Source organism: Oncorhynchus masou, chromosome 32, assembly GCF_036934945.1.
Source record: "Oncorhynchus masou masou isolate Uvic2021 chromosome 32, UVic_Omas_1.1, whole genome shotgun sequence".
Lineage (NCBI taxonomy): Eukaryota > Metazoa > Chordata > Actinopteri > Salmoniformes > Salmonidae > Oncorhynchus > Oncorhynchus masou.
In genome coordinates, this window is record NC_088243.1 from 18,925,126 (window position 1) to 18,952,728 (window position 27,603).

The 27,603-nt window shown below is 42.7% G+C and overlaps 1 protein-coding gene and 1 long non-coding RNA gene across 8 annotated transcripts in view; one reads left to right on the plus strand and one right to left on the minus strand.

Annotated features, from left to right (window-relative positions):
* LOC135525667 (G2/M phase-specific E3 ubiquitin-protein ligase-like) overlaps positions 1 to 7,872 on the minus strand; it is a 22,719-nt gene extending 14,847 nt beyond the window's left edge. Inside the window, exons 1-4 of one of the 3 annotated variants that reach the window (XM_064953428.1) lie at positions 7,768 to 7,872; positions 6,397 to 6,481; positions 6,148 to 6,245; positions 5,685 to 5,786 (exon numbers count right to left, since the gene is read on the minus strand). In XM_064953428.1, coding sequence (XP_064809500.1) covers positions 5,685 to 5,786; positions 6,148 to 6,245; positions 6,397 to 6,439 — 243 coding nt within the window. In that variant the 5' untranslated portion in view covers positions 6,440 to 6,481; positions 7,768 to 7,872. The other 2 variants (XM_064953429.1, XM_064953430.1) reach the window with 2 other exon arrangements.
* On the plus strand, positions 7,261 to 26,798 carry LOC135525668 (uncharacterized). Of its 5 annotated transcripts, none has more exons than XR_010453204.1 (6): positions 7,261 to 7,402; positions 8,925 to 9,335; positions 11,126 to 11,273; positions 18,168 to 18,378; positions 18,984 to 19,202; positions 26,595 to 26,798. It is a non-coding gene; the product is annotated as an uncharacterized LOC135525668 (long non-coding RNA). The 5 variants fall into 5 exon arrangements; XR_010453205.1 differs by having other exon boundaries at positions 8,925 to 8,969; XR_010453202.1 differs by having other exon boundaries at positions 8,925 to 11,273.
* The last annotated feature ends 805 nt before the right edge of the window (positions 26,799 to 27,603 follow it).

Consider the following 27,603-nt stretch of genomic DNA (forward strand, 5'->3'; position numbering starts at 1 on the left):
TGGGAGAACCTTCCAGAAGGACAACCATCTCTGCAACATTCCACCAATCAGGCCTTTGTGGTAGTACTTCAGTAAAAGGCACATGACAGCCCACTTGGAGTTTGCCAAAAGGCACCTAAAGACTCTCAGACCATGAGAAATAAGATTCTCTGGTCTGATGAAACCTAGATTGAACTCTTTGGCCTCAATGCCAAACATCACGTCTGGAGGAAACCTGGCACCATCCCTACGGTGAAGCATGGTGGTGGCAGCATCATGCTGTGGGGATGTGTTCCAGCGGCAGGGACTGGGAGACTAGTCAGGATCAAGGCAAAGATGAACAGAGAAAAGTACAGAGAGATCCTACATGAAACCCTGTTCCAGAGCACTCACAACCTCAGACTGGGGCGAAGGTTCACATTCCAACAGGACAACGACCCTAAGCACACAGCCAAGATAACGAAGGAGTAGCTTCGGGACAAGTCTCTAAATGTTCTTGAGTTGCCCAGCCAGAGTCAGGACTGCAACCCGATCTAACATCTCTGGAGAGACCTGGAAATAGCTGTGCAGCAATGCTCCCCATCCAACCTGACAGAGCTTGATAAGATCTGCAGAGAAGAATGGGAGAAACTTCCCAAATGCAGGTGTACCAAGCTTGTAGCATCATACCCAAGAAGACTCGAGGCTGTAATCGCTGCCAAAGGTGCTTCAACAAAGTTCTGAAAAAAGGGTCTGAACACTTATGCAAATGTGATATTTCAGTAAAAAAATAAATATAAATTAGCAAAAATTTCTAAAACCTGTTTATTCTTTGTCATTATCAGGTAGTGTGTGTAGATTGCTGAGGAAAAGAACTTAGAAAAAGGCTGTAAGGTAACAAAATGTGGAAAAAGTCAAGGGGAATGAATACTTTCCAAAGGCAATGTATATACAAAAGTATGTGGACACGTCTTCAAATTAGTGGATTCGGTTATTTCAACCACACCCGTTGCTGGCAGGTGTATAAAATCGAGCACACAGCCATGCAATCTCTATAGACAAACATTGACAGTAGAAGGACCTTACTGAAGATTTCAGTGACTTTCAACGTGGCACCGTCACAGGATGCCACCTTTCCAAAAGGTTGGTTTGTCAAATTTCTGCCCTACTAGAGCTGCCCCAGTCAACTGTAAGTGCTGTTATTGTGAAGTTGAAACGTCTAGGAGAAAAAACAGCTTAACCGCAAAGTCATAGGCCACACAAGCACACAGAACAGGATTGCTGAGTGCTGAAGCGCATAAAAACTGTCTGTCCTCGGTTGCAACACTCACTACCGAGTTCCAAACTACCTCTGGAAGCAAAGTCAACACAAAAACTGTTAGTCGGGAGCTTTATGAAATGGGTTTCCATGGTCAAGTAGCCGCACATGCCAAGAGAACGTTACCTGCCCGAATGCATAGTGCCAACTGTAAAGTTTGGTGGAGAAGGAAAAATGGTCTGGGGACGTTTTTCATGGTTCAGGCTAGGCCCCTTAGAACAGAGAAGAGAAATCGTAACACCACAGCATACAGTCCAATGACATTCTAGACGATTCTGTGCTTCCAACTTTGGGGCAACAGTTTGGGGAAGGCCCTTTCCTGTTTCAGCATGGCACTGCCCCAGTGCACCAATCAGGTCCATACAGGAATGGATTTGGTCAAGATCGGTGTGGAAGAACTTCACTGGCCTGCACAGGGCCCTGACTTCAACTCCATCAAACACCTTTGGGATGAACTAGAACGCCGTCTGTGAGCCAGGCCTAATCGCCCAACATCAGTGCCATACCTCACAAATGCTCTTGTGGCTAAATGGAAGCAAGTCCCCGCAGCAATGTTCCAACATCTAGTGGAAAGCCTTCCCAGAAGGCTGAGCACACACTCTTGTGGGGCCCCAGTGTTAAGGGTCAGTGAAGTGGAGACGTTTTTTCCATCTTCATCACCTGGGGGCGGCCATCAGACAGTCCAGAACCCAGTTGCACAGGGAGGGGTTGAGACCCAGGAACAGCATTCTTACATTGGTATTCCTCTTGTCTAGATGGGATAGGGCACTGTGCAGTGTGATGGCGATTGCGTCATCTGTGGACCCGTTGGGGCAGTATGCAAACTTTGACTTCTTGGGTACAGGAACAATGGTAGCCATCTTGAAGCATGTGGGGACAGCAGACTGCGATAGGGAGCGATTGAATATGTCCGTAAACACACCAGCCAGCTGGTCGGCGCATGCTCTGAGGACGCGCTAGGGATACCGTCCGGGCCAGCAGCCTTGCGAGGGTTAAAAAGTTTAAATGTTTTACTCACGTCAGCCACTGAGAAGTAGAGGGGGGGGCCGCAATCTTTGTTAGCAAGTCATGACAGTGACACTGTATTATCCTCAAAGTGGGCAAATAACGTATTTAGTTTGTCTGGAAGCGTGATGTCGGTGTCTGTGACGTGGCTATTTTTGACGTCCGTGATTTCCTGTAAACCCTGCCACATACGTCTTGTGTCTGAGCCGTTGAATTGCGACTCCACCTTGTCCCTGTACCGGCATTTCGGTTGTTTGATTGCCTTGCGGAGGGAATAACTACACTGTTTATATGTAGCCATATTTCCAGACCTCTTTCCATGGTTAAATGCGGTGGATCGCGCTTTCAGTTTGCGCGAATGCCGCCATTCAGCTACAGTTTCTGGTTTGGGTAGGTTTTAATAGACAACATCTCCAATGCACTTCTTAATAAACACACTCACAGAGTCAGCGTATAAGTCAATGTTGTTCTCTGAGGCTGACCGGAACATATTCCAGTCCGCGTGATCAAAACAATCTTGAAGCGTGGCTTCCGATTGGTCAGACCAGCGTTGAATGGTTCTCGTCACTGGTACATCCTGTTTGAGTTTCTGCCTATAAGACGGAACGAACAAGATGGCATCGTGGTCAGATTTGCAGAAGGGAGGGCTTTATATGCATTGCGGAAGTTAGAGTAATAGTGATCGAGAGTATTAGCCCTGCGGGTCATGCAATCAATAAACTGATAGAATTTAGGTAGCCTTGTTCACAAATTCGCTTTATTAAAATCTCCAGCTACAATAAATGCAGCCTCCGGATATATGGTTTACAGTTTACATAGAGTCCAGTGAAGTTCCTTGAGGGCCGTCTTAGTGTTCGCTTGAGGGGGAATATACACAGCTGTGACTATAACTGACAAGATTTCTCTTGTTAAGTAAAATGGCCAGCATTGCACCCAGAGTTGCACCCCTTCTGAAAAAACCTACACTCGATCCCTCCGATGTCAACAACTACAGACCAGTATCCCTTCTTTCTTTTCTCTCCAAAACTCTTGAACGTGCCGTCCTTGGCCAGCTCTCCCGCTATCTCTCTCAGAATGACCTTCTTGATCCAAATCAGTCAGGTTTCAAGACTAGTCATTCAACTGAGACTGCTCTTCTCTGTATCACGGAGGCGCTCCGCACTGCTAAAGCTAACTCTCTCTCCTCTGCTCTCATCCTTCTAGACCTATCGGCTGCCTTCGATACTGTGAACCATCAGATCCTCCTCTCCACCCTCTCCGAGTTGGGCATCTCCGGCGCGGCCCACGCTTGGATTGCGTCCTACCTGACAGGTCGCTCCTACCAGGTGGCGTGGCGAGAATCTGTCTCCTCGCCACGCGCTCTCACCACTGGTGTCCCCCAGGGCTCTGTTCTAGGCCCTCTCCTATTCTCGCTATACACCAAGTCACTTGGCTCTGTCATAACCTCACATGGTCTCTCCTATCATTGCTATGCAGACGACACACAATTAATCTTCTCCTTTCCCCCTTCTGATGACCAGGTGGCGAATCGCATCTCTGCATGTCTGGCAGACATATCAGTGTGGATGACGGATCACCACCTCAAGCTGAACCTCGGCAAGACGGAGCTGCTCTTCCTCCCGGGGAAGGACTGCCCGTTCCATGATCTCGCCATCACGGTTGACAACTCCATTGTGTCCTCCTCCCAGAGCGCTAAGAACCTTGGCGTGATCCTGGACAACACCCTGTCGTTCTCAACCAACATCATGGCGGTGGCCCGTTCCTGTAGGTTCATGCTCTACAACATCCGCAGAGTACGACCCTGCCTCACACAGGAAGCGGCGCAGGTCCTAATCCAGGCACTTGTCATCTCCCGTCTGGATTACTGCAACTCGCTGTTGGCTGGGCTCCCTGCCTGTGCCATTAAACCCCTACAACTCATCCAGAACGCCGCAGCCCGTCTGGTGTTCAACCTTCCCAAGTTCTCTCACGTCACCCCGCTCCTCCGCTCTCTCCACTGGCTTCCAGTTGAAGCTCGCATCCGCTACAAGACCATGGTGCTTGCCTACGGAGCTGTGAGGGGAACGGCACCGCAGTACCTCCAGGCTCTGATCAGGCCCTACACCCAAGCAAGGGCACTGCGTTCATCCACCTCTGGCCTGCTCGCCTCCCTACCATTGAGGAAGTACAGTTCCCGCTCAGCCCAGTCAAAACTGTTCGCTGCTCTGGCCCCCCAATGGTGGAACAAACTCCCTCACGACGCCAGGACAGCGGAGTCAATCACCACCTTCCGGAGACACCTGAAACCCCACCTCTTCAAGGAATACCTAGGATAGGATAAGTAATCCTTCTCACCCCCCTAATGATTTAGATGCACTATTGTAAAGTGGCTGTTCCACTGGATGTCAGAAGGTGAATTCACCAATTTGTAAGTCGCTCTGGATAAGAGCGTCTGCTAAATGACTTAAATGTAAATAAAATGTAAATTTCTTTGTAAGGAATTCTAGGTTGAGTGAGCAGGACTTGAGTTCCTGTATGTTGTTATGATTACACCATGAGTCGTTAATCATAAAGCACACACCCCCGTCCTTCCTCTTCCCAGAGAGGTGTTTATCTCTGTCGGCGCGATGCATGGAGAAGCCCGGTGGCTGAACAGATTCTGACAACATATCCCGAGAGAGCCATGTTTCCGTGAAACAGAGAATATTACACTTGAAGAAAATTTCAAAGTTCTTGACTTTTTCCGGATTGACTGACCTTCATGTCATAAAGGAATGATGGGACTGTAATTTATTTTTGCTTATTTGAGCTGTTCATGCAATAATATGAACTCTGTCTTTTACGGGTTACCTTCTGTATACCACCCTTACCTTTGTTATTTCATAGTTTTGATGTCTTCACTATGATTCTACAATGTAGAAAATAGTACAAATAAAGAAAAACCCTTGAATGAGTAGGTGTGTCCAAACTTTTGACTGGTACTGTATATTTGCCTAAAACATAATCATTGTCTTGATCAGAAAACTTGGGCCAAATAAAATCAAATGCAGGCCGCCAGTTGGAGAACCCTGATCTACAGCTATCACTCCAGTATCCCTGCACATTGTAGATTTGGTACTGGAACTGACTGACCCTATTTATAGTATTCTTACTTACTTTCTCATATTCTTCTCATTTCTAGTTCTTGTGTTTTTGATCTAACTTATGTTATTTGTTGTATTACAATGTTATTGACTATTGCATTGTTGGGTTTTGAGCTCACAAGAAAGGCATTTCACTGCACATGTGACATTACAACTTGAAACTATATGTTATTTTCAGAGGTAGACTGTTGAGTCATAATCAAGGGTTAAATGGTACCTTGCCTATAATGAAAGTAGGATAAATAAATACGCCCTCAATATGAATGAACACACTGACTTACTAGTCTGGAGGATCTGCGAACCTCCTGTTTAATATCATCCACCAAGAAGCCATAGATCCCTTCGTTTTCCTCTCCACGCTGATACACGCCGCTTGACATCAGCTGGAATATAAAAACATCTGAATAGGATTGCAAAATTCCAGGAACTTTCAATAAATTCCCTGGTTTTCCGGAAATCCCGGTTGGAGGACTGCCGGAATCAGGAGGGAATAAGCAGAAAATCCAGAGTCCCTCTAACCAAGATTTCTGGAAAACCAGGGAATTTAAGTTGCCACCTTTCATCTGACATTGTAAACATTCTGTACATTTAAGGTCCCTTCAGTAAGCAACTGAATGATAAAACAAAAACTATTACTGTTTGAGTAATAGTATTCCGCAATGACAAGATATTTTGGTTTGAGCTAGGCCATAATTCATGAACAATGAGTAATTCTAACACACACTCTCTCTCTCTCTCTCTTACCAGGCAAAAGTAGTGCACAGTGAGTTCCTGTGACTTAAGTGTGATCTTCTCGCCATATCTGTCTGGACAATTCTCACTGCATTTACAAAGTGCACAACCTTAAAATAGAAACAAGACATTTCCAGTTCAATGTAAATAAACAAGTACCTTATGTGTGTTCTCACCATTGTCATCAAAGTCAAAGTGTTGAAAAAAAGTTATACAATGTTATACTACAACAACATAGTGGCCTTCATACTAATTACTCACGGTCTAAGTATTCCTGCTTGGATCTCTGAATGCTCCTCTTCATTTTTAAGAGTAAGAGGACCTTGATTCTTCACATGAAAATTGCCTGAAAAATAAATGTCAAAGCTGTATCAGCTAACTTTGAAGATACCAGACTGTGTCTGATACATGTCAAATACTGGAGCTGTGCTTAACTTATGCTAGTTTGTCTTGTAGAATGGAACCAGTGGAATAGTCCCAAAAGTGCAAACTACAAGCTGAATTGAGCGCACCTTAAATACCGTACTGTTGCATGGAATGTCATACCTTGGGCACTACAGACAAGCATAGCTATTTGCATGTGAAACTGTCTGGGAATACATTGGCTCCATTGTTTACTTTATGCAGGTGTGCCAGGACCAACTCTCCGGGTATGTTAGCTCTGGTGTCGGATGAGCATGCAGCGAGAAGGGTGTAACTGCAACCCGCAATTATGGGCGTTCAATCCCTCCTTTTATAGGTCCAGTAACCTAGATCCAGTAATGCACCATAACGTTGGATACCAACCGCCGATAAACTCCAGAGAAGAGGGCTGGACAACCGTTGCTAGCTACCGCCCCCTCTTGTCGGGCAGTTATCCCGCAGTTCTGTTAACGATGACGAGGGCAAGTGCTCAGCTGGCGGGAGCGAAGGACCCAGTGTCCTTCGCTCCCGGAACCTAAGGAGGACACCGGTACACAGCAGGCAGGGGCACAAAAAACGCAAAGAGAATACTTGTATTTCCCTTTTGTCCCACATCTAAAAGTTTCACACAAGCATGAGGGGGGGTCATGCAGGAACAAAAGGGATGTTCGAGGGGTGTGGTTCATGAAGGAACCAATGGGATACTCGATTATTTTTGGAGGGGGGATGCCCACATGTGGGAACGTCCCGAATTGCAGGTTTCAGTTCCATACAGCCAAAGATGGCTCAGCAGCTGATAAAATGCCCAAGTCGTTTTAGTGGACAGAGAAAAGCTTGAAATTACTCTAGCAATATCTTCACGTTGGTGAGTTACGAAAGTATACTGAATACAATGACTAAACAAAACTGGGGGGGGGAAACGTGCCAGAGCGGTGAACCAGAGCTATGGGTATGCGTGCGCATTTATAAATAGCTTCAGCTTAGATGCATATTTTTTTTCCCAAAAGTCTTCCTCATAGTCGTTATCTGTATTATATAAGTAGCAACGAGATCTACGCATTCGTGTAATGACCGAATGACGTTCTCGAATGCTCTCCAAAAATACAAGCCAATGATATGTTAACGCATTCGCTTGCTAAGTAGCTAGCTAATTAATAAAGACTGTTACAGAAGTGCATAGCTAAAATCTAGTTATCTACTATACACATTGAATGAAAACGTGCATCTTACTTTTACTCGATTTATATGGACTCTAGTTTCTTTGGTTTTCCATGATTTTAAATTTCCCTCGTCGCCCTTCGTCTTTAGAGGGTAAATTTCAAACCGAACCAAAACATTCGGAAATGGGAAGGGTCACAACGTTGATTTCCGGTAGAATCTGCTAATTATTTTCAGAATAAAAGCCTGAAAATGTAAATGAAAACAGAAACGAATGCATATAGTCCACTGATATTCATGTTTCTACAAGATCTGGGAGGGGAGCCATTAAATGGCATGTTGAAATATAGACTAAGTAAGCAATACAGGGCCGGCTCCAGTCCTTGATCGTGACCCTCGGGTTCCATTACATTACACATAAGTCATTGGACGAAGGCGTCTTATGTAAGGTGGGGTTTTGTTAAGAGCCCTGAAGCTCTGTGTGAACATGAACAAGCATGTGGAAGCATAAGGAGCTCAGGCAGTAGAACATGTAAGGTGCTGGTACTCAGCTATGGTTAACTCCTGCCCAGATCAAGCACTGCTTATCTTTCATACCAGCAAGAAACAATAATAAAACAATTGATACACATTTTTATAGGGTTAGTGTCACACACGGCCACATCTCAAGTGAATTTCATAAAAATGAAAATAGTGACAGTTTTAAAAAGTTACACATTTTAGCTAAAACTATACTAAATATATTAACGTCCCCAAATAATTGATTAAAACACACTGTTTTACTATGAAGATCTACAGTACCCTCAGCAGCACTCTATAGGTTTGCACCATGGTGTAAACAGAGGACCGCTAGCTTCTTTCCTCTGGGTCCATTGAATTCAATACAAAAACTAGGAGGCTCATGGTTGTCACACATCCCATAGACTTACACCGTAGTTATGACAACTTCCGGAGGATGTCCTCCCACCTATCAGAGCTCTTGCAGCATGAACTGACATATCCACCCAATCAAAGGATCCGAGAATTAATCTAGTAGTGAAAGTCTACGCTACAGCTAGCAAGCATTGCAGTGCATAAAATGTAAGTAGTTGACTCAGAGAGTGAAAGATGACAATTTGACAGTTTTGAACAAAAAGTAGAAGCAAGAGAGCTAGCTAGCTATATTTGGTTGTATGTATGTATTTATTTATTTTTAAACTTTCACTACTTTTTTTTTTGCCTGGTCACAGACAGCTGATGTGTTGTGCACTGAAGTCCACAAGCGAAGGGAAAAGGTGAGGAGGAGAGCGTGTAGATAGTTACGATAAGGAATTGTATACATACACACAACAAGCAAAGTGATCATACTGTTTTTGTGGCTGCTATGAAAGTGAACTGTGTTTGCGTGTGATCAGGGGTGTACTCATTCCGCCGATTCTGTTGTAAAATGTTTTTAAACGAAAGAAGGATAAACACACCTGAATTTGCCCAATAAAAACTCTAATTTTCAACTGTTGGACTAATGATTACACCCTAGATCAGCTAGATGCAGGCAAGAGTGTGCAAGACAGTATTAAATGTGTCACTGTCTGTCACCTTGACGTTGTAAACTTTCATCCATAGCAAGGTTGTAGCAACCTCATGATGGGTACAGAGAAAATGTGAGTATCATGTAGTAGCCTAAACCTATCGATGTTACATTGAGCTGGGGGAATGGAATATAACAATCATCATGTATGCTGTAATGGAAACAAGGCCATGCTCAAAATAAATAAATAATCCTCCCTCATCTTAAACGGCACCGAACACCACTGGTGTACAGTAAGTGTATATTTTACATTTGTGACATTATTGATGTGATATGAAAGTAAAGGGCTTTATGTTTCGAGCACCGTATCGCAATTGAGAATCTATTCACGTTTGGATAGGGTTTTTGGCTGCCAGAGCCAGTCAACCTCTGAAAATAAGTTCCAAGGACATAACGAGTAATGGCAGGCTCATTAAGAGCACATCTTGGGCTAGGCCGGTTCTAGTCTTTTGGGGCCATAAGCAAGATTTTGCTGGGGGGCTTCCCCCTCCTCCTCGCAGGCAAAACATTTTAGTGACCCCCCCTCCCCCCATTTTGCCATGGGGTGGAGAAATTGTTTCAGTTTTAAAGTGATTTTCCTGCAATTCTAACCATGTTGCCATGACTTATGCCATGTTAATGATATCTGAGTGACTAACAAATTCAATGCGGGTCCCGTGGAGTTCAGGGCCCCTGGGCATGTGCCTTGTTGGTATTTGGCCATGATTTAGATAGTCTAGCCAGCTAACTTACCAATCTAAAAATTGTTAGCTAACATGGCTATTTGAGTGACTGACATAACAGAAAAATTGCTGATGCACAACTAAATTTCAAAGTTGCACCTTGTGTATTCTACTTTTCCAACTCTCAACAGTAAGTTGACACCCTGACTGAGTTCATACAAATAAATAGGGTCCCTAAGCCGGCTCTGAAGCAACAAAACAAACGGAGACATAGGCCCTATGACTTTCTATCTAGAATATACAAGAGTCCTAGAGTCCTGTGTGGCTCAGTCGGTAGAGCATGGCGCTTGCAACGCCAAGCGTCGTGGGTTCGATTCCCACTGGGGCCACCCATATGTAAAAGTAGTGGCCCCAGCCGACTTGTAAGTCGCTTTGGACAAAAGCGTCTGCTAAATGGGATATATTATTATTATTATATTACAATGTTCTAAGTATACTTGATTCACAGGTGTACTCTGGTCCTTTTATATAGGTTTATTCAGGTAAACATTTTTGTCTGAAATACTGGTACTGGGAACTCTTGTACTGTGGAAAAGTATTGGTGTGGTGCACATGTCAAGGGAAATATTTAATTCAATTAGAGCATATGATTAAATAACAAAAACGTATCTGGGGGCACCAGGTTACATAAAACCAACATTGTCTATGCTTTAAGAATAGATTGCTTTATAGAGCTCCATAACGTCTTTATGATTAAATGAATTGTATTTTATAAGGCCATGTTCTGCATCTGGTGGACAGAAATGATTAACTCCATATCGCTAAAGGTTTTGGTCTCACTGCACCAATAGATGGCGCTAATAGACAATAAATTCCTTTTGATAGTTAGTTTTATTTCAGGCTTTTGAAAGTGTCAAGGTCCATTTGTTTTTTTAAGGATGTTTGACAAATGTTAAACTGGAATACTGTCAGAATATCCTCTTTTCACAATTCTCTTTGTCACATTATAAAATAGGGTGGGTTAAGTTTCTGAAAGTGTCATTTTTGTGAGTGCATAATCTGAGATGTTTGATCAGAATTAACCAAAAAATTATCTTTGGCAAGATTGATCTTTTGCAAATTCATAAACATCACTTGAACAAAATGAAGCCGAGGAAAGTCAGAGAAATGTCCAAGTTTCCCTTTCATGTCCCATTCCCAGCTGGCCACCAGCAGTCTCGTACCCTGATAGGCGAAGACCTCCAGGATGACCACATGAAACGTGGGCAACATCAGGACCTACCAGCTGTCATGAACAACGGAGAGCTATGGCATGCCATCGTCTGCCACATTGCACCTCCATAAGTAAAGTATGTAAGTCTCATTCTAATATAAGATAATACTATAATGATCTCCCCTCCCTGTCCCTCCTTCAGTTTTTCACGTATTGCATTGACCAGATGATGTACAGTAGCCACCCTACATAGTAACTAGAACATGCCATGAATCCATGACAATATTCTACAGGAGGACTATGCATAGTCTAATTTAATTGGGAATCGAGGCATGGTATATTGTAATGAGACTCAGTTTAGGCGTCTCAAACACTGAACTATACAGCCTCTCTCCCTCTGACGTGTAACATGAGCATTACTGTACGGCTAACTGAACTGATTTACCTTGTTTGTCAACACCACTGTGAGGACACACAAGTGTTCCTTTGCCCCAAGCCTCAAGATTACAGACCATTACACTCCTGCCCTGAAAAGTTTCCTAAGGGAGTCTAAACAACACTCTGGATTTCTAACATTGCACACACCTCCCCCTGAAGTCCACCACCATTCAGAGCTGGCATTATACAAGCTAATTTAGCCAATTATACACAGGTGTGATGCTAATTCCCCTCTCACATACTGTGCTCCTGGCAGTAAAAATAGTATAATTGCACATCTGTCCTCTGTTGGCTTCCTGTGATTTTTCACTAGCTTCTGTCTCACAGCAAAACACCTTTTTATATGACAAGACCATTTTGTTGTATTGGACTGACAAAATACAATGCTGCCTGCAGAGAGGAAGAGGAGGAGGGGGTTGGTTGTGCCCTGGAAAGTTTCATGGTTTCTCTTTTGTTTGAAGGATGCAATAGATTTTCTATGATAGACACATTTATTCAGATAAAAAAAATTACTTGACGTGATCTTACCTGTCCAATCATGGTACTGTAACACTGTTCAGCATTTCGATATAATAACGGGGCTACATTGTTCACATGTGCATGCAACTAATGTGCAGAAGTGTTTATAAGACCTAAGCACAATGACTCTTTACATAACGATGGCCAAATTGTCAACACCACATCAACACACATGTAACATGTAACCAAAATAAAGGAAACATTTGAGTAAATGAGGGATACAAAGTATATTGAAAGCAGGTGTGGTTCCTGAGTTGATTAAGCAGTTAACATCCCATCATGCTTCGGGTCATGTATGAAAATGCCCAGTTGCCCATTATTTTGGCTACCCTGGCTAGAAGAAGGGACCTCAGTGACTTGAAAGATGCATCTCAAAGGTGCATAGGGGGTTTAAAGGGCATGTGTGTGTCAGTCACCAGATCTCAACCCAATTGAACACTTATGGGAGATTCTGAAGTGGTGCCTGAGACAGCGTTTTCCACCACCATCAAAAATACACACAATTATGGAATATCTCGTGAAAGAATGGTGTTGGATCCCTCCAATAGAGTTCCAGACACTTGTAAAATCTATGCCAAGGTGCATTGAAGCTGTTCTTGTGGTGGCCCATCACCCTATTAAAACCCCCTAGAGTCTATTGGTGTGTCAAACTAAGTAAAAAATAAAATAAAATCCCCATCAAAATCCGTCAGTTTAAGCTCACGATATAGTTTTTTTTTGCATGGGCTGCGTCTCAATCCACCACCTTCGCCTATGGCAGCCTTCCGCATCTGTGGTGGAAGGTCACCAAGCTGCAGTGGTGTTTCTCAGACCCTGAGATATCCCGAAAATCAGTGTTCTCATGGAAAACATCTGTAACATCTGACTGGTTTGGCCTACAAACTAATATGACCACTCTATGCAAAGATGAAATTCTCACAATCTGTGGTGTTTTGCTCTACAGCTTGCATGGAGGTAGTTTTGTGCCTCCCCAAAAAAGGGGTTAAATGTGTGTAATAAAAAGTATTCTGACCCCTTGAATTTTTGCACATTTTGTTACATTACAGCCTTATTCTAAAATTGATGAAATTGTTTCCCCCCCTCATCTACACACAATAGCCCGTAAAGACCAAGCAAAAACAGGTTTTTAGAAGTGTTTGCTAATTTAAAAATCAGAAATGTCACATTTACATAAGTATTCAGACCCTTTACTCAGTACTTTGTTGAAGCACCTTTTGGCAGTGATTACAGCATCGAGTCTTCTTGGAAATGACGCTACAAGCTTGGTACACCTGCATTTGGGGAGTTTCTCCCATTCTTCTCTGCAGATGCTCTCATGCTCTGTCAGGTTGGATGGGGAGCGTTGCTGCACAGCTATTTCCAGGTCTCTTCAGAGATGTTCGATCGGGTTCAAGACCGGGCTCTGGCTGAGCCACTCAAGGACATTCAGAGACATGTCCCAAAGCCACTCCTGCCTTGTCTTAGCTGTGTGCTTAGGGTCGTTGTCCTGTTGGAAGGTGAACCTTCACCCCAGTCTGAGGTCCTGAGTGCTCTGGAGCAGGTTTTCATCAAGGATCTCTGTACTGCTCCGTTCATCTTTCCCTAAATCCTGACTAGTCTCCCAGTCCCTGCCGCTGAAGAACATACCCACAGCATGATGCTGCCACCATGCTTCACCGTAGGGATGGTGCCAGGTTTCCTCCAGTTGTGAGGCTTGGCATTCAAGCCTAAGAGTTCAATCTTGGTTTCATCAGACCAGATAATCTTGTTTCTCATGGTCTGATAGTCTTTAGATGCCTTTTGGAAAACTCCAAGCGTGCCGTCATGTGCCTTTTACTGAGGAGTGGCTTCTGTCTGGCCACTCTAGCATAAAGGCCTGTTTGGTGAAGTGCGACAGAGATGGTTGTCCTTCTGGAAGGTTCTCACATCTCCGCAGAGGAACTCTAGAGATCTGTGTTCTTGAAGACCTTCAATGCTGCAAAAATGTTTCCCAAATATGTGCCTCAACACAATGCTATCCATTTTAGAATAAGGCTATAACGTAATAAAATATGGAAAAAGTCCAGGGGTCTAAACACTTAAAGAAGGCTCTGTATATTTCCTGAGCTTTCTTTTCTCCTAGATATACACTGCTCAAAAAAATAAAGGGAACACTTAAACAACACAATGTAACGCCAAGTCAATCACACTTCTGTGAAATAAAACTGTCCACTTAGGAAGCAACACTGATTGACAATAAATTTCACATGCTTTTTGCAAATGGAATAGACAACAGGTGGAAATTATAGGCAATTAGCAAGAAACACCCAATAAAGGAGTGGTTCTGCAGGTGGTGACCACAGACCACTTCTCAGTTCCTATGCTTCCTGGCTGATGTTTTGGTCGCTTTCGATGCTTTCACTCTAGTGGTAACATGAGACGGAGTCCACAACCCACACAAGTGGCTCAGGTAGTGCAGCTCATCCAGGATGGCACATCAATGTGAGCTGTGGCAAGAAGGTTTGCTGTGTCTGTCAGCGTAGTGTCCAGAGCATGGAGGCGCTACCAGGAGACAGGCCAGTACATCAGGAGACGTGGAGGAGGCCGTAGGAGGGCAACAACCCAGCAGCAGGACCGCTACCTCCGCCTTTGTGCAAGGAGGAGCAGGAGGAGCACTGCCAGAGCCCTGCAAAATGACCTCCAGCAGGCCACAAATGTGCATGTGTCTGCTCAAACGGTCAGAAACAGACTCCATGAGGGTGGTATGAGGGCCCCGACGTCCACAGGTGGGAGTTGTGCTTACAGCCCAACACCGTGCAGGAATTTTGGCATTCGCCAGAGAACACCAATATTGGCAAATTCGCCACTGGCGCCCTGTACTCTTCACCAACGAAAGCAGGTTCACACTGAGCACATGTGACAGACGTGACAGAGTCTGGAGACGCCGTGGAGAACGTTCTGCTGCCTGCAACATCCTCCAGCATGACCGGTTTGGCGGTGGGTCAGTCATGGTGTGGGGTGGCATTTCTTTGGGGGGCCGCACAGCCCTCCATGTGCTCGCCAGAGGTAGCCTGACTTCCATTAGGTACAGAGATGAGATCCTCAGACCCCTTGTGAGACCATATGCTGGTGCGGTTGGCCCTGGGTTCCTCCTGATGCAAGACAATGCTAGAACTCATGTGGTTGGAGTGTGTCAGCAGTTCCTGCAAGAGGAAGGCATTGATGCTATGGACTGGCCCGCTCTTTCCCCAGACATGTATCCAATTGAGCACATCTGGGACATCATGTCTGGCTCCATCCACCAACGCCACATTGCACCACAGACTGTCCAGGAGTTTGGCGGATGCTTTAGTCGAGGTCTGGGAGGAGATCCCTCAGGAGACCATCCGCCACCTTTTCAGGAGCATGCCCAGGCGTTGTAGGGAGGTCATACAGGCACATGGAGGCCACACACACTACTGAGCCTCATTTTGACTTGTTTTAAGGACATTACATCAAAGTTGGATCAGCCTGTAGTGCGGCTTTCCACTTTAATTTTGAGTGTGACTCCAAATCCAGACCTCCATGGGTTGATACATTTGATTTCCACTGATAATTTTTGTGTGATTTTGTTGTCAGCACATTGAACTATGTAAAGAAAAAAAAGTATTTAATAAGAATATTTCATTCATTCAGATCTAGGATGTGTTATTTTAGTGTTCCCTTTATTTTTTTGAGCAGTGTATATACGACAGACACTTAACCTTATCCGTTGTGATTTATTTTTTGGCTGGCTTTTTTGCCATTTATGAATGTTAATCAATGCATTTTTATGAGCTACAATAAGGAAAGGCCAAATGTAATATTTTGTAAATGCCTAAAAGTGTCCTAAAAATCAGATAGCTACATGATCCATGGTATGACTGTCTTAAAACAAATCCTTGTGTTGACTATTGATTCATAGATTGGGATACCTGTTCTTCCATAATCTATTCAAGTCTGTTTGCGAGCTTGCATGGACACAGGGTTCCACTCATATACACATACAGTAGAGTAGCCAATATAGGCATAGCTCACTGAAATGCACTTTTTATGGGCCAAGTGGGAGAGCATACACAGGAGACGTCAAACCCTTCATTAACTTCAACCATGTTTGATGAGTGACAGTGACATGACTGTCATATGACCAACCGTAACCCGAGATCCAACTTGTCTGAAATAAAGCGAGGAGGAATCTGACATGATTATCATGCTATGTTAGAGCTGGGACCTCAACCAGACCCTGAAATTGAAGGCAATGCTAAGACTGAGGAACAGCCCTTCCCTTCGAAAGGAGTCAAATTAAATGATTTGGTCCCTAGTTAGTTGGAGCTTTCAATATTGGGATTTCGGTGGAAAATATAAAATTGACTTCGAACACTCTCGCATGGATTCCCTGTGCCATTTGTAACCGCTTGTAATATCTCATGTGGCTTGAGGAAATTGCTGTCTATACAACCCAAATAATTCTGTCCCTTTGACCCAAAGTCTATCAGTTCTCGGCTCACTAGGGTCACCATGTCATCCCTCCAGCCCTGCCTGCCTCCTGACCCCCTCAACGAAATTTAAGTTGTCTTCGGAGTTATACAATTGACTGCTAATTAGACATTTGAAAAGGCTCTGAGCCCTGATACACCAGGTCCCTTACTTTCTTGCTGTCTCTCGTTCCACTGAATAAATCCAAATCACACTCGGCTTTAGGAAGTCACACTGTTTGACTCTCCTTTCCTTTCAGAACTCTACTCTTATTACAACCTGTCTATGGTTTCTGTCAAAAAGCATATGTGTCTATACCTGTAGTTAATCACAAGATGGTAAGGTAGCATTGTTTGAATAACAGTAACACATTTTGATACTTGTTCCCAAAACTCTGTTTCTGTTTCATATACATATTCGATATGTACCACTTCATGAGGTAGGACTTTATTGTCACAGTAGCCGAAAAGGAAAATATGAACACTGATCAAAGAGAAAGTGCTGGCTAAAACGCTGTAAAATCCTCTCCACAGATATACAGTACCAGTCAAAAGTTTGGCCACACCTGCTCATTCGAGGGTTTTTCTTTATTTTTACTATTTTCTACATTGTAGAGTAATAGTGAAGACATCAAAACTATGAAATAACACCTATGGAATCATGTAGTCATCAAAAAAGTGTTAAACAAACCAAAATATGTTTTATATTTGAGATTCTTCAAACTAGGCACCCTTTGCCTTGATGACAGCTATGCACACTCTTGGCATTCTCTCAAACAGCTTCTTGAGGTAGTCCCTTGGAATGCATTTCAATTAACAGGTGTGCCTTAAGTTCATTGGGGGAATTTATTTCCTCCTTAATGCTTTTGAGTCAATCAGTTGTGTTGTGACAAGGTAGGGTTGGTATACAGAAGATAGCGCTATTTGGTAAAATACCAGGTCCATATTGTTGCAAGAACAGCTCAAATAAGTAAAGAGAAATGACAGTCCATCATTACTTTAAGACTTGAAGGTCAGTAAATCTGCAACATTTTCAAGAACTTTGAAAGTTTCTTCAAGTGCAGTCACAACCATCAAGCGCTATGATGAAACTGGCTCTCATGAGGACCACCGCAGGAAAGGAATATCCAGAGTTAACTGCACCTCAGATTGCAGCCCAAATAAATTGCAGCCCCCAGAGTTCAAGTAACAGACACATCTCAACATCAACTGTTCAGAGGAGACTGTGTGAATCAGGCTTCCCTGGTCGAATTGCTGCAAAAGAAACACTATTAAAGTACACCAATAAGAAGGGACTTGCTTGGGCCAAGAAACACGAGCAATGGACATTAGACCGGTGGAAATCTGTCTTTTTGGTCTGATGAGTCCAAATTTGATATCTTTGGTTCCAACCGCCATGTCTTTGTAAGACACAGAGTAGGTGAACGGATAATCTTCGCATGTGTGGTTCCCACCGTGAAGCATGGAGGTGGTGTGATGGTGTGGGGTTGCTTTGCTGGTGAAACTCTGATTTATTTCAAATTCATGGCACACTTAACCAGTATGGCTACGACAGCATTCTGCAGCGATACGCCATCCCATCTGGTTTGCGCTTAATGGGACTATCATTTGTTTTTCAACAGGACAATGACCCAACACACCTCCAGACTGTGTAAGGGCTATTTGACCAAGAAGGAGAGTGACTGAGTGCTGCATCAGATGACCTGGCCTCCACAATCACCTGACCTCCACCCAATTGAGATGGTTTGGGAGAGAGAAGAGAGAAGGAGAAGCAGCCAACAAGTGCTCAGCATATATGGGAACTCTTTCAAGACTGTTGGAAATGCATTCCAGGTGACTACCTCATGAAGTTGATTGAGAGAATGCCAAGAGTGTGCAAAGATGTCATCAAGGCAGAGGGTGGCTACTTTGAAGAATCTAAAAATCTATTTTGATTTGTTCAACTTTTTTTTTCCTACGCTATACAACCAGTATAGCGTAGAAGACTATATTATGCAGGACTCTTTTTCTTTAAAAAAAAAGGAGCACGTAGGTGAGAGAAATGTAGGTGAGCACACAAAGAAATTTAGGATGTATTTGATGTAATAATGCTCGAATCCTTAATTTTTCTAGGCGCACTGATACTAATTCTGGGTCACATAGCAAAATATTTAGGCATGTATGTGAGTAAAAGGGTTGCACTGTAGAGCCCTGTTCTGATTGGACGTGAGGGAGTATGCTACACATATGCAGCATTAGGTAGATTACTGTCTTATGATTGTATGTGAGGAAGTATTCTACATATCCAGTGTTCTGTTTATTACTGGCATGTTATGACTGTTCTGATTGGATGACAGGGTTGGGACTGGGGATGTCCTGATGGCAGTGAGGTTTCAGGGGAGTTGAGCTGTGCTTGCTCTCCCCTATCCCTCAACCCTAACTCTGCATGTCATCCTCAGGGCACGGAGTTCCAAAGAGGGTGGAGCCTATGTTTGGGATCTCCAGTGTCTCTCCACGTGATGGCAGGGGTATCACTGACCACTGTTTCCCCACAAAGGAGTAACACCCTCTTTTTTTAAATATATTTTTATATATATATTTTCTTTACCTGCCATATGAAAACAAACAGAGGGAGAGGAGCTACACAGACTACTGAAAGCCCAGGATACTGCACAGAGGTAATAACTTTACCTGAGCTTTAACTAACTACTTATTAATGTAGTTATTTTTATTTTTTCAACATATCTGCTATTTTTATTTATTTTATTCTTTAAAAAAAAATCTGTTGGTTTGAGAAGGTGTGAGTGGGATTTATTCAAGTATGTCATCTCAATTGAGAAGACTGGAGAAACGCTTGGTTAGTTAAAGGTTTGGCAATTAATCAGTTGGTGTTTTTTTCCCCCACACATTGAAGTATAGCAGTTGAATATGTTAGCAGTAGATTTGACATTTTTGAATCGTTTACTCAGATATGTACTAGTTAATATAATTTTCAGTTCAGATCCAAATCCCCAGAGTCATACCAGCTGTTTTGTGTATGACAGAACTTATAGAAGCCACCATTTACCTTTTCAACCTTTCAAATTTATAATAGAGGATATAGCTTTTCCCTCCTTTTGCCAAATTTGAATCACTCTAGATTTAGTTGTCACTCTGCCCTCATGCCTCTTCTTTATAATAAATGAAAGGGGAACAACTTTGATAATGTGCCTTTGAATTTTACAGCACAGTGCTTCAGTGGAAATCTAATTTGAGAGAAAATGGCAACCCAGCTGTTCTTTTGATGGAGCACAACCAAAACATGTGTTCTTTCAGAGCAACACACACAGGCCATCTTCATCTGCACATCAATGGGCCTCTTGGTGCATCGTGCAGGGTTGTAATTACAGTAGTGTGGCAGTGCTGGGGCTAATTCAGTCTCTATCTGGCGCGTCTATAACATCAGGTATTGGGGGGAATGATTGCAGGGAGAGGATGGACATGGGGTGTGTGTTCTGCCTCTCTCACAATACCACTGCTTTGTGTTGTTCCTGCCAGCAGCGTGCGTGCAGATGAGCTCCCATTAAATATCTACATTTATTATGCAAACAAAGGGGGTTAATTGTCCACATATTTGCATGCAGCTTGGTAAATGAATTATGCAAGATTGTTTCATAGCAACTGCTCCGGGCCAGGCCAAGGGAGGAGTTGAGCTGGGATTGGTGGGTTTGGGGGTTGACAGGTTCAGGCTTGGAGACAGACAGGACTGTAATGCCCTTTCACCATACTGAGCCAAGCTGAAGAAAGCCAAGCTAAGCTTTACTGTGCTGGCCTAGTTGCACATTCAGCATAGTTGCTGGAACTATGCTGGAAATAACAATGCAAAAAATAAAATACCTGAGCCAACACAGTACGGTTCTGGTTGGCACAATGGTGTGAACATATTTATTGAAGTAACAATCACTAAGACTAGGTCCTCCTGGCAGTGAAGAATTATGATAACAGTCATGCCCTTGTTATGGCAGATAGAAGTTATTCGAAGTTAGTAAATATACAGAAAATCTTATTCAGACAATGTGTAGGTAAATAAATAGTTTTTAAATGCAGATAATTGTTGTGGCTCCATGCACATGCCATATGCAGGTCTGTAGGTATAGCAGAGTTATTAGAATAATGTATTAGGCTACTATTCATTTATGCCAAGCCTTAATTGGTTCAGCTTGTCAATTAGCCATACGTGTTAACACCTGTGCAATCCCCAAAGAGAAAGGAGTGAAACACTTTAAGGACTGTAAATTAATATTCAAAGACATAATGTATTATTGTCAAAATGTTTAAGGTGTCAAATAGTTAAAATCTAATTAATTTAACAGCATGCATGGTGAAAAACTAGATAAGCTCTCGTATAGAGCTAGAATGAACGGCAGAGTGTCGGAGCCTCTGGGAGAAGGCATAACATTGTAACATATAGGGAGAAGACAATGCTACAAACCTGGATTTAATCTGCATTTTTATACCATCTCAGGGTACTTTTCAACATTAGAATGTATCTGTTACATATACTGTAACTTCATGCTCACATTGCATTACATGGTTAAATAATGCACACAATACACTATTTCCCCAGTGAAGGCTGAGGGCTATTGTAAAGAGCTTGTTAAATTGACTCTGCATTTGACATGTATAGTCCCTCAAAAGACATAACATTCCCAGTCCTATCATGCTGGATAGACAGCAGCTGTGGGACTGTCTGTAGCATCAGGGCTGGATTACCAACCTGGAACGCAGGGCCCTTGCGTCGGGGAGATCGGGGTGCCCCCAAATAGCATATGAACACATCATAAGCCATTGAAAAATGTGTAGAAATGTAGGACATTTGTTTTAAAACTGCTACATTTGATCTTAGCCTCACGGCAAAATGCAGAATTGTAGGAATTTGGCTATTGGCTATTTTATTTAACTAGGCAAGTCAGTTAAGAACAAATTTTTATTTTCATTGACAGCCTAGGAACAGTGGGTTAACTGCCTTGTTCAGGGGCAGAACGACCTTACGCTCTAACCACTAGGCTACTGTGTGTGTGTGTGTGTGTGTGTATACACAGTATATCCCAGTGGTGGCTTGTCTGGATTGGCCAATTGGATTAGTTGTTTAGTCTGAGTCATAGAGGTCATTTCTCTATAATATTTCAGCACTTGGTTTGGCAACTGCTTGGCATCTGACCGCAAGGAGCTACAGAGGGTAGTGTCTATGGCTCAGTACGTCACTGGGCTGAGCTCCCTGCCATCTAGGACCTCTATACCAGTCGGTGTCAGAGGAAGGCCCTAAACGTTGTTAAAGACTCCAGCCACCCAAGTCATAGACTGTTCTCTCTGCTACTGCATGTCAAGCGGTACCGGAGCGCCAAGTCTGGGACCAAAAGGCTCCTGAACAGCTTCTACCCCCAACCCATATTATTAGCAGTTAATCAAATGCCCCCCCCCCCCCTCCCTGTGCATTGACTCTCTTGTACTGGCTCTATGCACAGTGACCGGACCCACATACTCACACATACTACACTGTTACCGCAACATACACCCACTCTCACACTACATACTTGCATATTGATGCCACACTCACCCACATAGGGCTGGGCGATATGGCAAACATATCATATCTCTGTATTTTTTATTATTACATTTTTGGTGTTTGACATTATTTTATGTTTTTCAATAATACAATAATAATGCAATAATTAATCTTCAACCAAAAATAATTTCCTACATTTTCATCTTTCTGCATTTCCTGCACTCATTTGAGATCATTTCCATAATGCCATGTAGGGCTGCATGATATTGGCAAAAACTTCTCTGCCGTATTTTTAACCAAATATGTTCCAATTGCGATTTGACTTGTGATTTTAGATCAAAACACTTGGGTGAACTTTTGGAATCATGGAAATATGTTTATTCTAATTATATAGTTCTAATATAAGTAATAGTGAGCTTTTTGTTGTTTGACATGCTAGGGAGAAGTTATTGCTACAGGGTAGGAACCATAGTGTTGGTCGGTGTTTTCTAGGGGACCAGATAATCTTTGGCTACATTACATTTTTCTTCATGGCTGCATTCCAAACACATAAAATATGCCCTCAGCCCTCCAAGTGGACACTTCTAATGATGTATCATTATGTATGATGAGTTGACACTTACAGGGCGAGGGAAGAATGAATTAATTTTGTCACTCGTTTGTCCCATGGTTGGGTTTTCAGTTATCATGGAACCACTGGTAGTTGTTGTGTGTTTTTTTTTTATGTGTGCTTCAGTCAATTATGATTGCATTTCATATCTTTTCTAGAAGACAATGCATCCGAAGATGTCGAATTTTAGTCATCCGACGATATCAGGTAAATTGAGTGTGATGTCAGGGAAAGTTGTATGCACTAGCTAACGTTTCCAAAAGCTAACCAAACAAAATCATAATTACTTTTACAATACGTGTTTGTGCCGTCATGTGTATTAGTAGCACAATTTCGAACATATTTACATACATTTTTACTTACACTTGTATGTTGACTTCTCCATATTGATGTTGGTTTTAGGTTTTGGAAGACTTTTCTTAGCGTATGTACAATCATCCCAAATTGAATTATAGGGTGTTTCAGGCCCCGGAGTGAACAGTATTGTACACTCGCAAACTCGATCATAAATGAGGGCTGAAGGGCATACTTTGCCAACATCCCTTGCTTGGCTAATTGTGGCTGCAGTAAAGATGGCAACAGGGATTCCCCCAAGGGCATAAGGTGTGGGTAAGTGGAGGAGGGTGTGTCTTTTATGCGTTTGAAAGGCAGCCCATGTAGGCAACATATTCATGCTTCACCTATTCCTCTTTGTTAGAAGATACAGTCACACAAGCAACATGCTGATTTAGGCCTACACCATCACTGGTATTGGGCTGTATTAGCTAGCCACATTTGATCTGACTCAGTACATTTATTAGCTAGCTAATTAGTGGCTAACACGGTTGAACTAAAACTTGTTAAGGAAATACAAATTAGCTGTTTGCAGATGTAAGAAACACAAACAAAGTGTAATTATAGAACACTTGTGGATTTATATTAGGAAAAGTGGTAGCTGCATCATTGTCATCAACATGGTTGCATATGCTGCATTGACCATGCAGACTGAACGCAAGTTTCTCGTGGTTGAGGAACAGCAAATGCGCTCCTTCAGTGGCATGAGTTGGGGCTAGGTCTGTCGAAAGCGGCAAGGATAGAGAGTGGAGAGGGATGACTCAAGTAAACTACCAAAATGTACATTACACATGGCATATCACATTTAACAAACCAAATATTCAAATACCGTCAAGAAGTTAAAGTAAAAACCTGAACCGGTCCGTGCATCAATACCAGTATACCACCCATCCCTACTCATACACTTTCACATTCTTTCCATATGCTGCTTGAAAAATAGGGTTATGGTTGCAGAGAATGGAAGGACCATGAATGTAATAAGAAATCTTAAGTGCTGGCTTAAGACTGGTAGTAACCACTACAGAATGTCCGGTCAGAACAAGGATGAGGCGGATGTCCAGGTTAAGGGGAGTTCAATGGAAGATGTTCACATCACACACAAATCTGACTATTCATGGTTCAGATAACTGAGAATCATGTTCAGCGAGAACTGGCATGTGTGGTCATTTAGATGCACGCACAATTAAACATCAGACATACAGGGATTCAGTCCACAGGAGGAAAAGTTCAGCAGGAGGGAAAACTGGATGTGCTCATCAGGATGGGGAAAGCACGTTTCTGACCACAAAGCATGCTGGGTTCATAGACTAACTGCAACTGAAGTTGCGGGAATCAAGGCCACTGATAGGCAGAAGGAGATGTGATGATAAGTATTTGGTGTGACCTTGACCAATAAGACACTAACATAAGTGGGGGTCCTCAGAATGGGAGACTAAGCTGCCCGACTAGAACTAACCGGAAGGGATTGCTAGAATCACCTAACTGAAGCTTGCCGTTTTAACTCTCTTGCTACTCTGTTTGTTTACCCTTATTTGTCACTTTTACCCTTACCTACATGCACATATTATGTCAATTACCTCAACTACCTCATATCCCTGCACATTGACTCAGTACATGTGCGCCTTGTATATATCCTCGTTATTGTTACTATTTCCTTTATTTATTTTAGCAAAAAAAATCATATTAAGCATTTTATATGAATGTCTACACCTGTTGTATTTGGTGCATGTGATTAAAATATATTTGATTTGATATTTTACACTGTCGTTAATAATTTATCCACAAGCATGAGAGCTTATCATTCATCATAAGTGACAGTCATCCACAGACGGACTACAATCGACCCGGGTCGTATTTTTTCTCGTCATCAGTTGTATGGGTGATGTGGGTCGGTTTGGTTGGCTTACGTAGCATTAACCATTGGGTCTGCTTGTGCTAAGCAGACACCCTCTTGTGACAGCCTACACATTAATCATGACCTTGTGACCCCACTGTACTGCAGGCCCCCTGCTTAACCCAACTCTCGGCTGCCATGTGCTCCTGGTTAAACCCCCTTTGGTTCAGTGTCGTGACCCCTGTGAGCATTGAGCCCCTTAATCTAAATCCACAAGGAGATCAGCATATGGCCTGCACTTGAGCTGGCATGGCCTATCCCTGTTGATTTAAGCTTTATCAGGTTAAAATCCTGCCTGCCTGCACCACAGCAAATCATATCAGAAACAATGTTGATTTTCTGTTTTGAGGTAAATATTTGTATGTTTATACAACAAGCCGAGATGTAAAAAAATATAGTTATTGTAGCGCATTATTTTTTCCCCCCCAATTTCGTGGTATCCCATTGATAGTTACAGTCTTGTTCCATCACTGCAACACTGAACACGGGAGAGGCGAACCTTGAGAGTTGTGCGTCCTCCGAAACACGACCCAACCAAGTCGCACTGCTTGACACAATGCTTGCTTAACCTGGTAGTCAGCTACACCAATGTGTCGGAGCAAACACCGTACACCTGGCCACTGTGTCAGCATGCATACGCCCGGCCTGCCACAGGAGTCGCTAGAGTGCAATGGGACAAGGACATTCCGGCCGGGTACAAACCCTCCACTAACCCGGAAGACGCTGGGCCAATTGTGCGCCACCCCATGGGTCTTCCGAGCCTGGACTCAAACCAGGATCTCGAGTGGGACAGACTTTGTTTCAGGAGTCCTCCCTTAGTATTTATCTTGGAGCACAGTGGAATATTTCTTCAAGAACATAGTTTGATATCAAACTGTGGGAAAAAGGATGAATTGTCTGTGCCAGAAATAAAGCTGATCTCAAACCCCTGCTGTAGTTGTTATAATGACATAAGACTGTTAGAACTGTTGCACTCACTACAGTGCCTTTTTGTAGGGAGATTTTCAGCTTTGTAAATGTGTTTTCATTTTCCCACAGAGTACAGTAGTAACCCTTAGATGTTAATAGACTTTGTATGGACAATGACATACAATATTGATAAGTCATTTCTTGATATGGCAATTTCAACAACGTTGACAAATTGAGCTGTTCCACTTACTACATTTACAACTGCTAAACTTACTAATGTTGTTACCAGATCAAGACAAAACGATACTTACTAATATTTATAATCAATAATATTTATACTGAATAATCAATCCAAGAATATTAGGCACATAGTAACTACCGTAATAATATTAATATAGTTTATTTGAGAATGAGGATGTTTATTTGTAGACTATCAGTGGTACAGTTTGAAGTGCAGAACTATGTTGCCTAGAAACTAATGGAAGGATGAAAACCCAACTTGCCCCTGTTTGAACTGTTGGAGGTAACCATTGGCAACAGCTAAATATTTCCCAGCTATTGTGTTTTACTTTCTGGATGAGGGGTGCTGACAATATCGTACTTTTGTGATGAGCAGCATTGTATAAGCCACAACAAAAGCAATATTGTCCATATGTCCATTTTATTGAATGTATTGTTGTTGCCACAAGCTATTGCTATTATTCTCAATCCTACTATTATAGAATGCATGTTCTTATTATTGTGTTTGAGTGTTGAATTGTTCCTCTTTTTCTCCCTAGGAGCAAGAATCAAGTTGGATAAACCAAGGAGAGGTACCTTGAACAAAAAAGAAAATCATTTAAAGAAAAACATCATGTCTTATTCAACATTGAATGTTTTGTCAAGTTATTGAAATTCAAGTCATTAACATGGGCATCATATTTGTCTTTCATTTCACTGTCATACTTCATCTATAGAATAAAAAGATTGATTGGTTGACTCTAGCAGTACTACTACTAGTTATTATTATAATGACAAATTTGCTAGTTCCTAGATTGAGGTCGTTCCAAGGTCATCGTTCAAGACAAACATTTAGAGGAGCACCAATCAAAATCAGAATGTTATTCATTAACTACGCAGCTAGCTACAGCCCCTAATAGCCTAGCCTTCCATCCCTCAGACATCTAATGAATAGGGCAAAGTAAAATGCGCCCCAGTCAGGGAAAATGGCCCTTCTCTCTATTTCTTGCTGCTTTCCAATCACATAAATGCTCTATAAATCCAGTACCAACATAGCAATGCATAATTAACCAGGGCTCAGTCTTCCAAGCGTGCTTCCTTCCACACAGCAGGGTAAAGCCAGGGATGCTTAGTGCGAAGCGGAGGTTAGGTTAAGTTCGCTCCACTTGGGCCTTCGAGTTGGCAGGCAATTCCCTGGATTATCTGGGCTTTCAGAATCAGGCATTATGTTCTTATTGACAACATTGGAAAACTAGCAACACCCACAGCTTAAGCTAGACGCCTGCCGGTTGGAAAACAATGCCACACAATCAAGTTCTGTAAATTGTTTGTTGCCATTGGGGTCATGCTCAACAGGAAGATTAGACACTTGTACAGTGAGATGGTAATACCATTATTCCTGTGTAATCTCATCGACTGGGATAGAATGGAATACCATGGGAAATCCATACTTGGGATACTGTTTCCAACACCATTACCATTCCTTTTCAAATACTCTACCTACTAAAATAATGGGTCAAACTTACAGAATTCTGTTGATCTATATACTTTCATGTCATTGGGATGGGA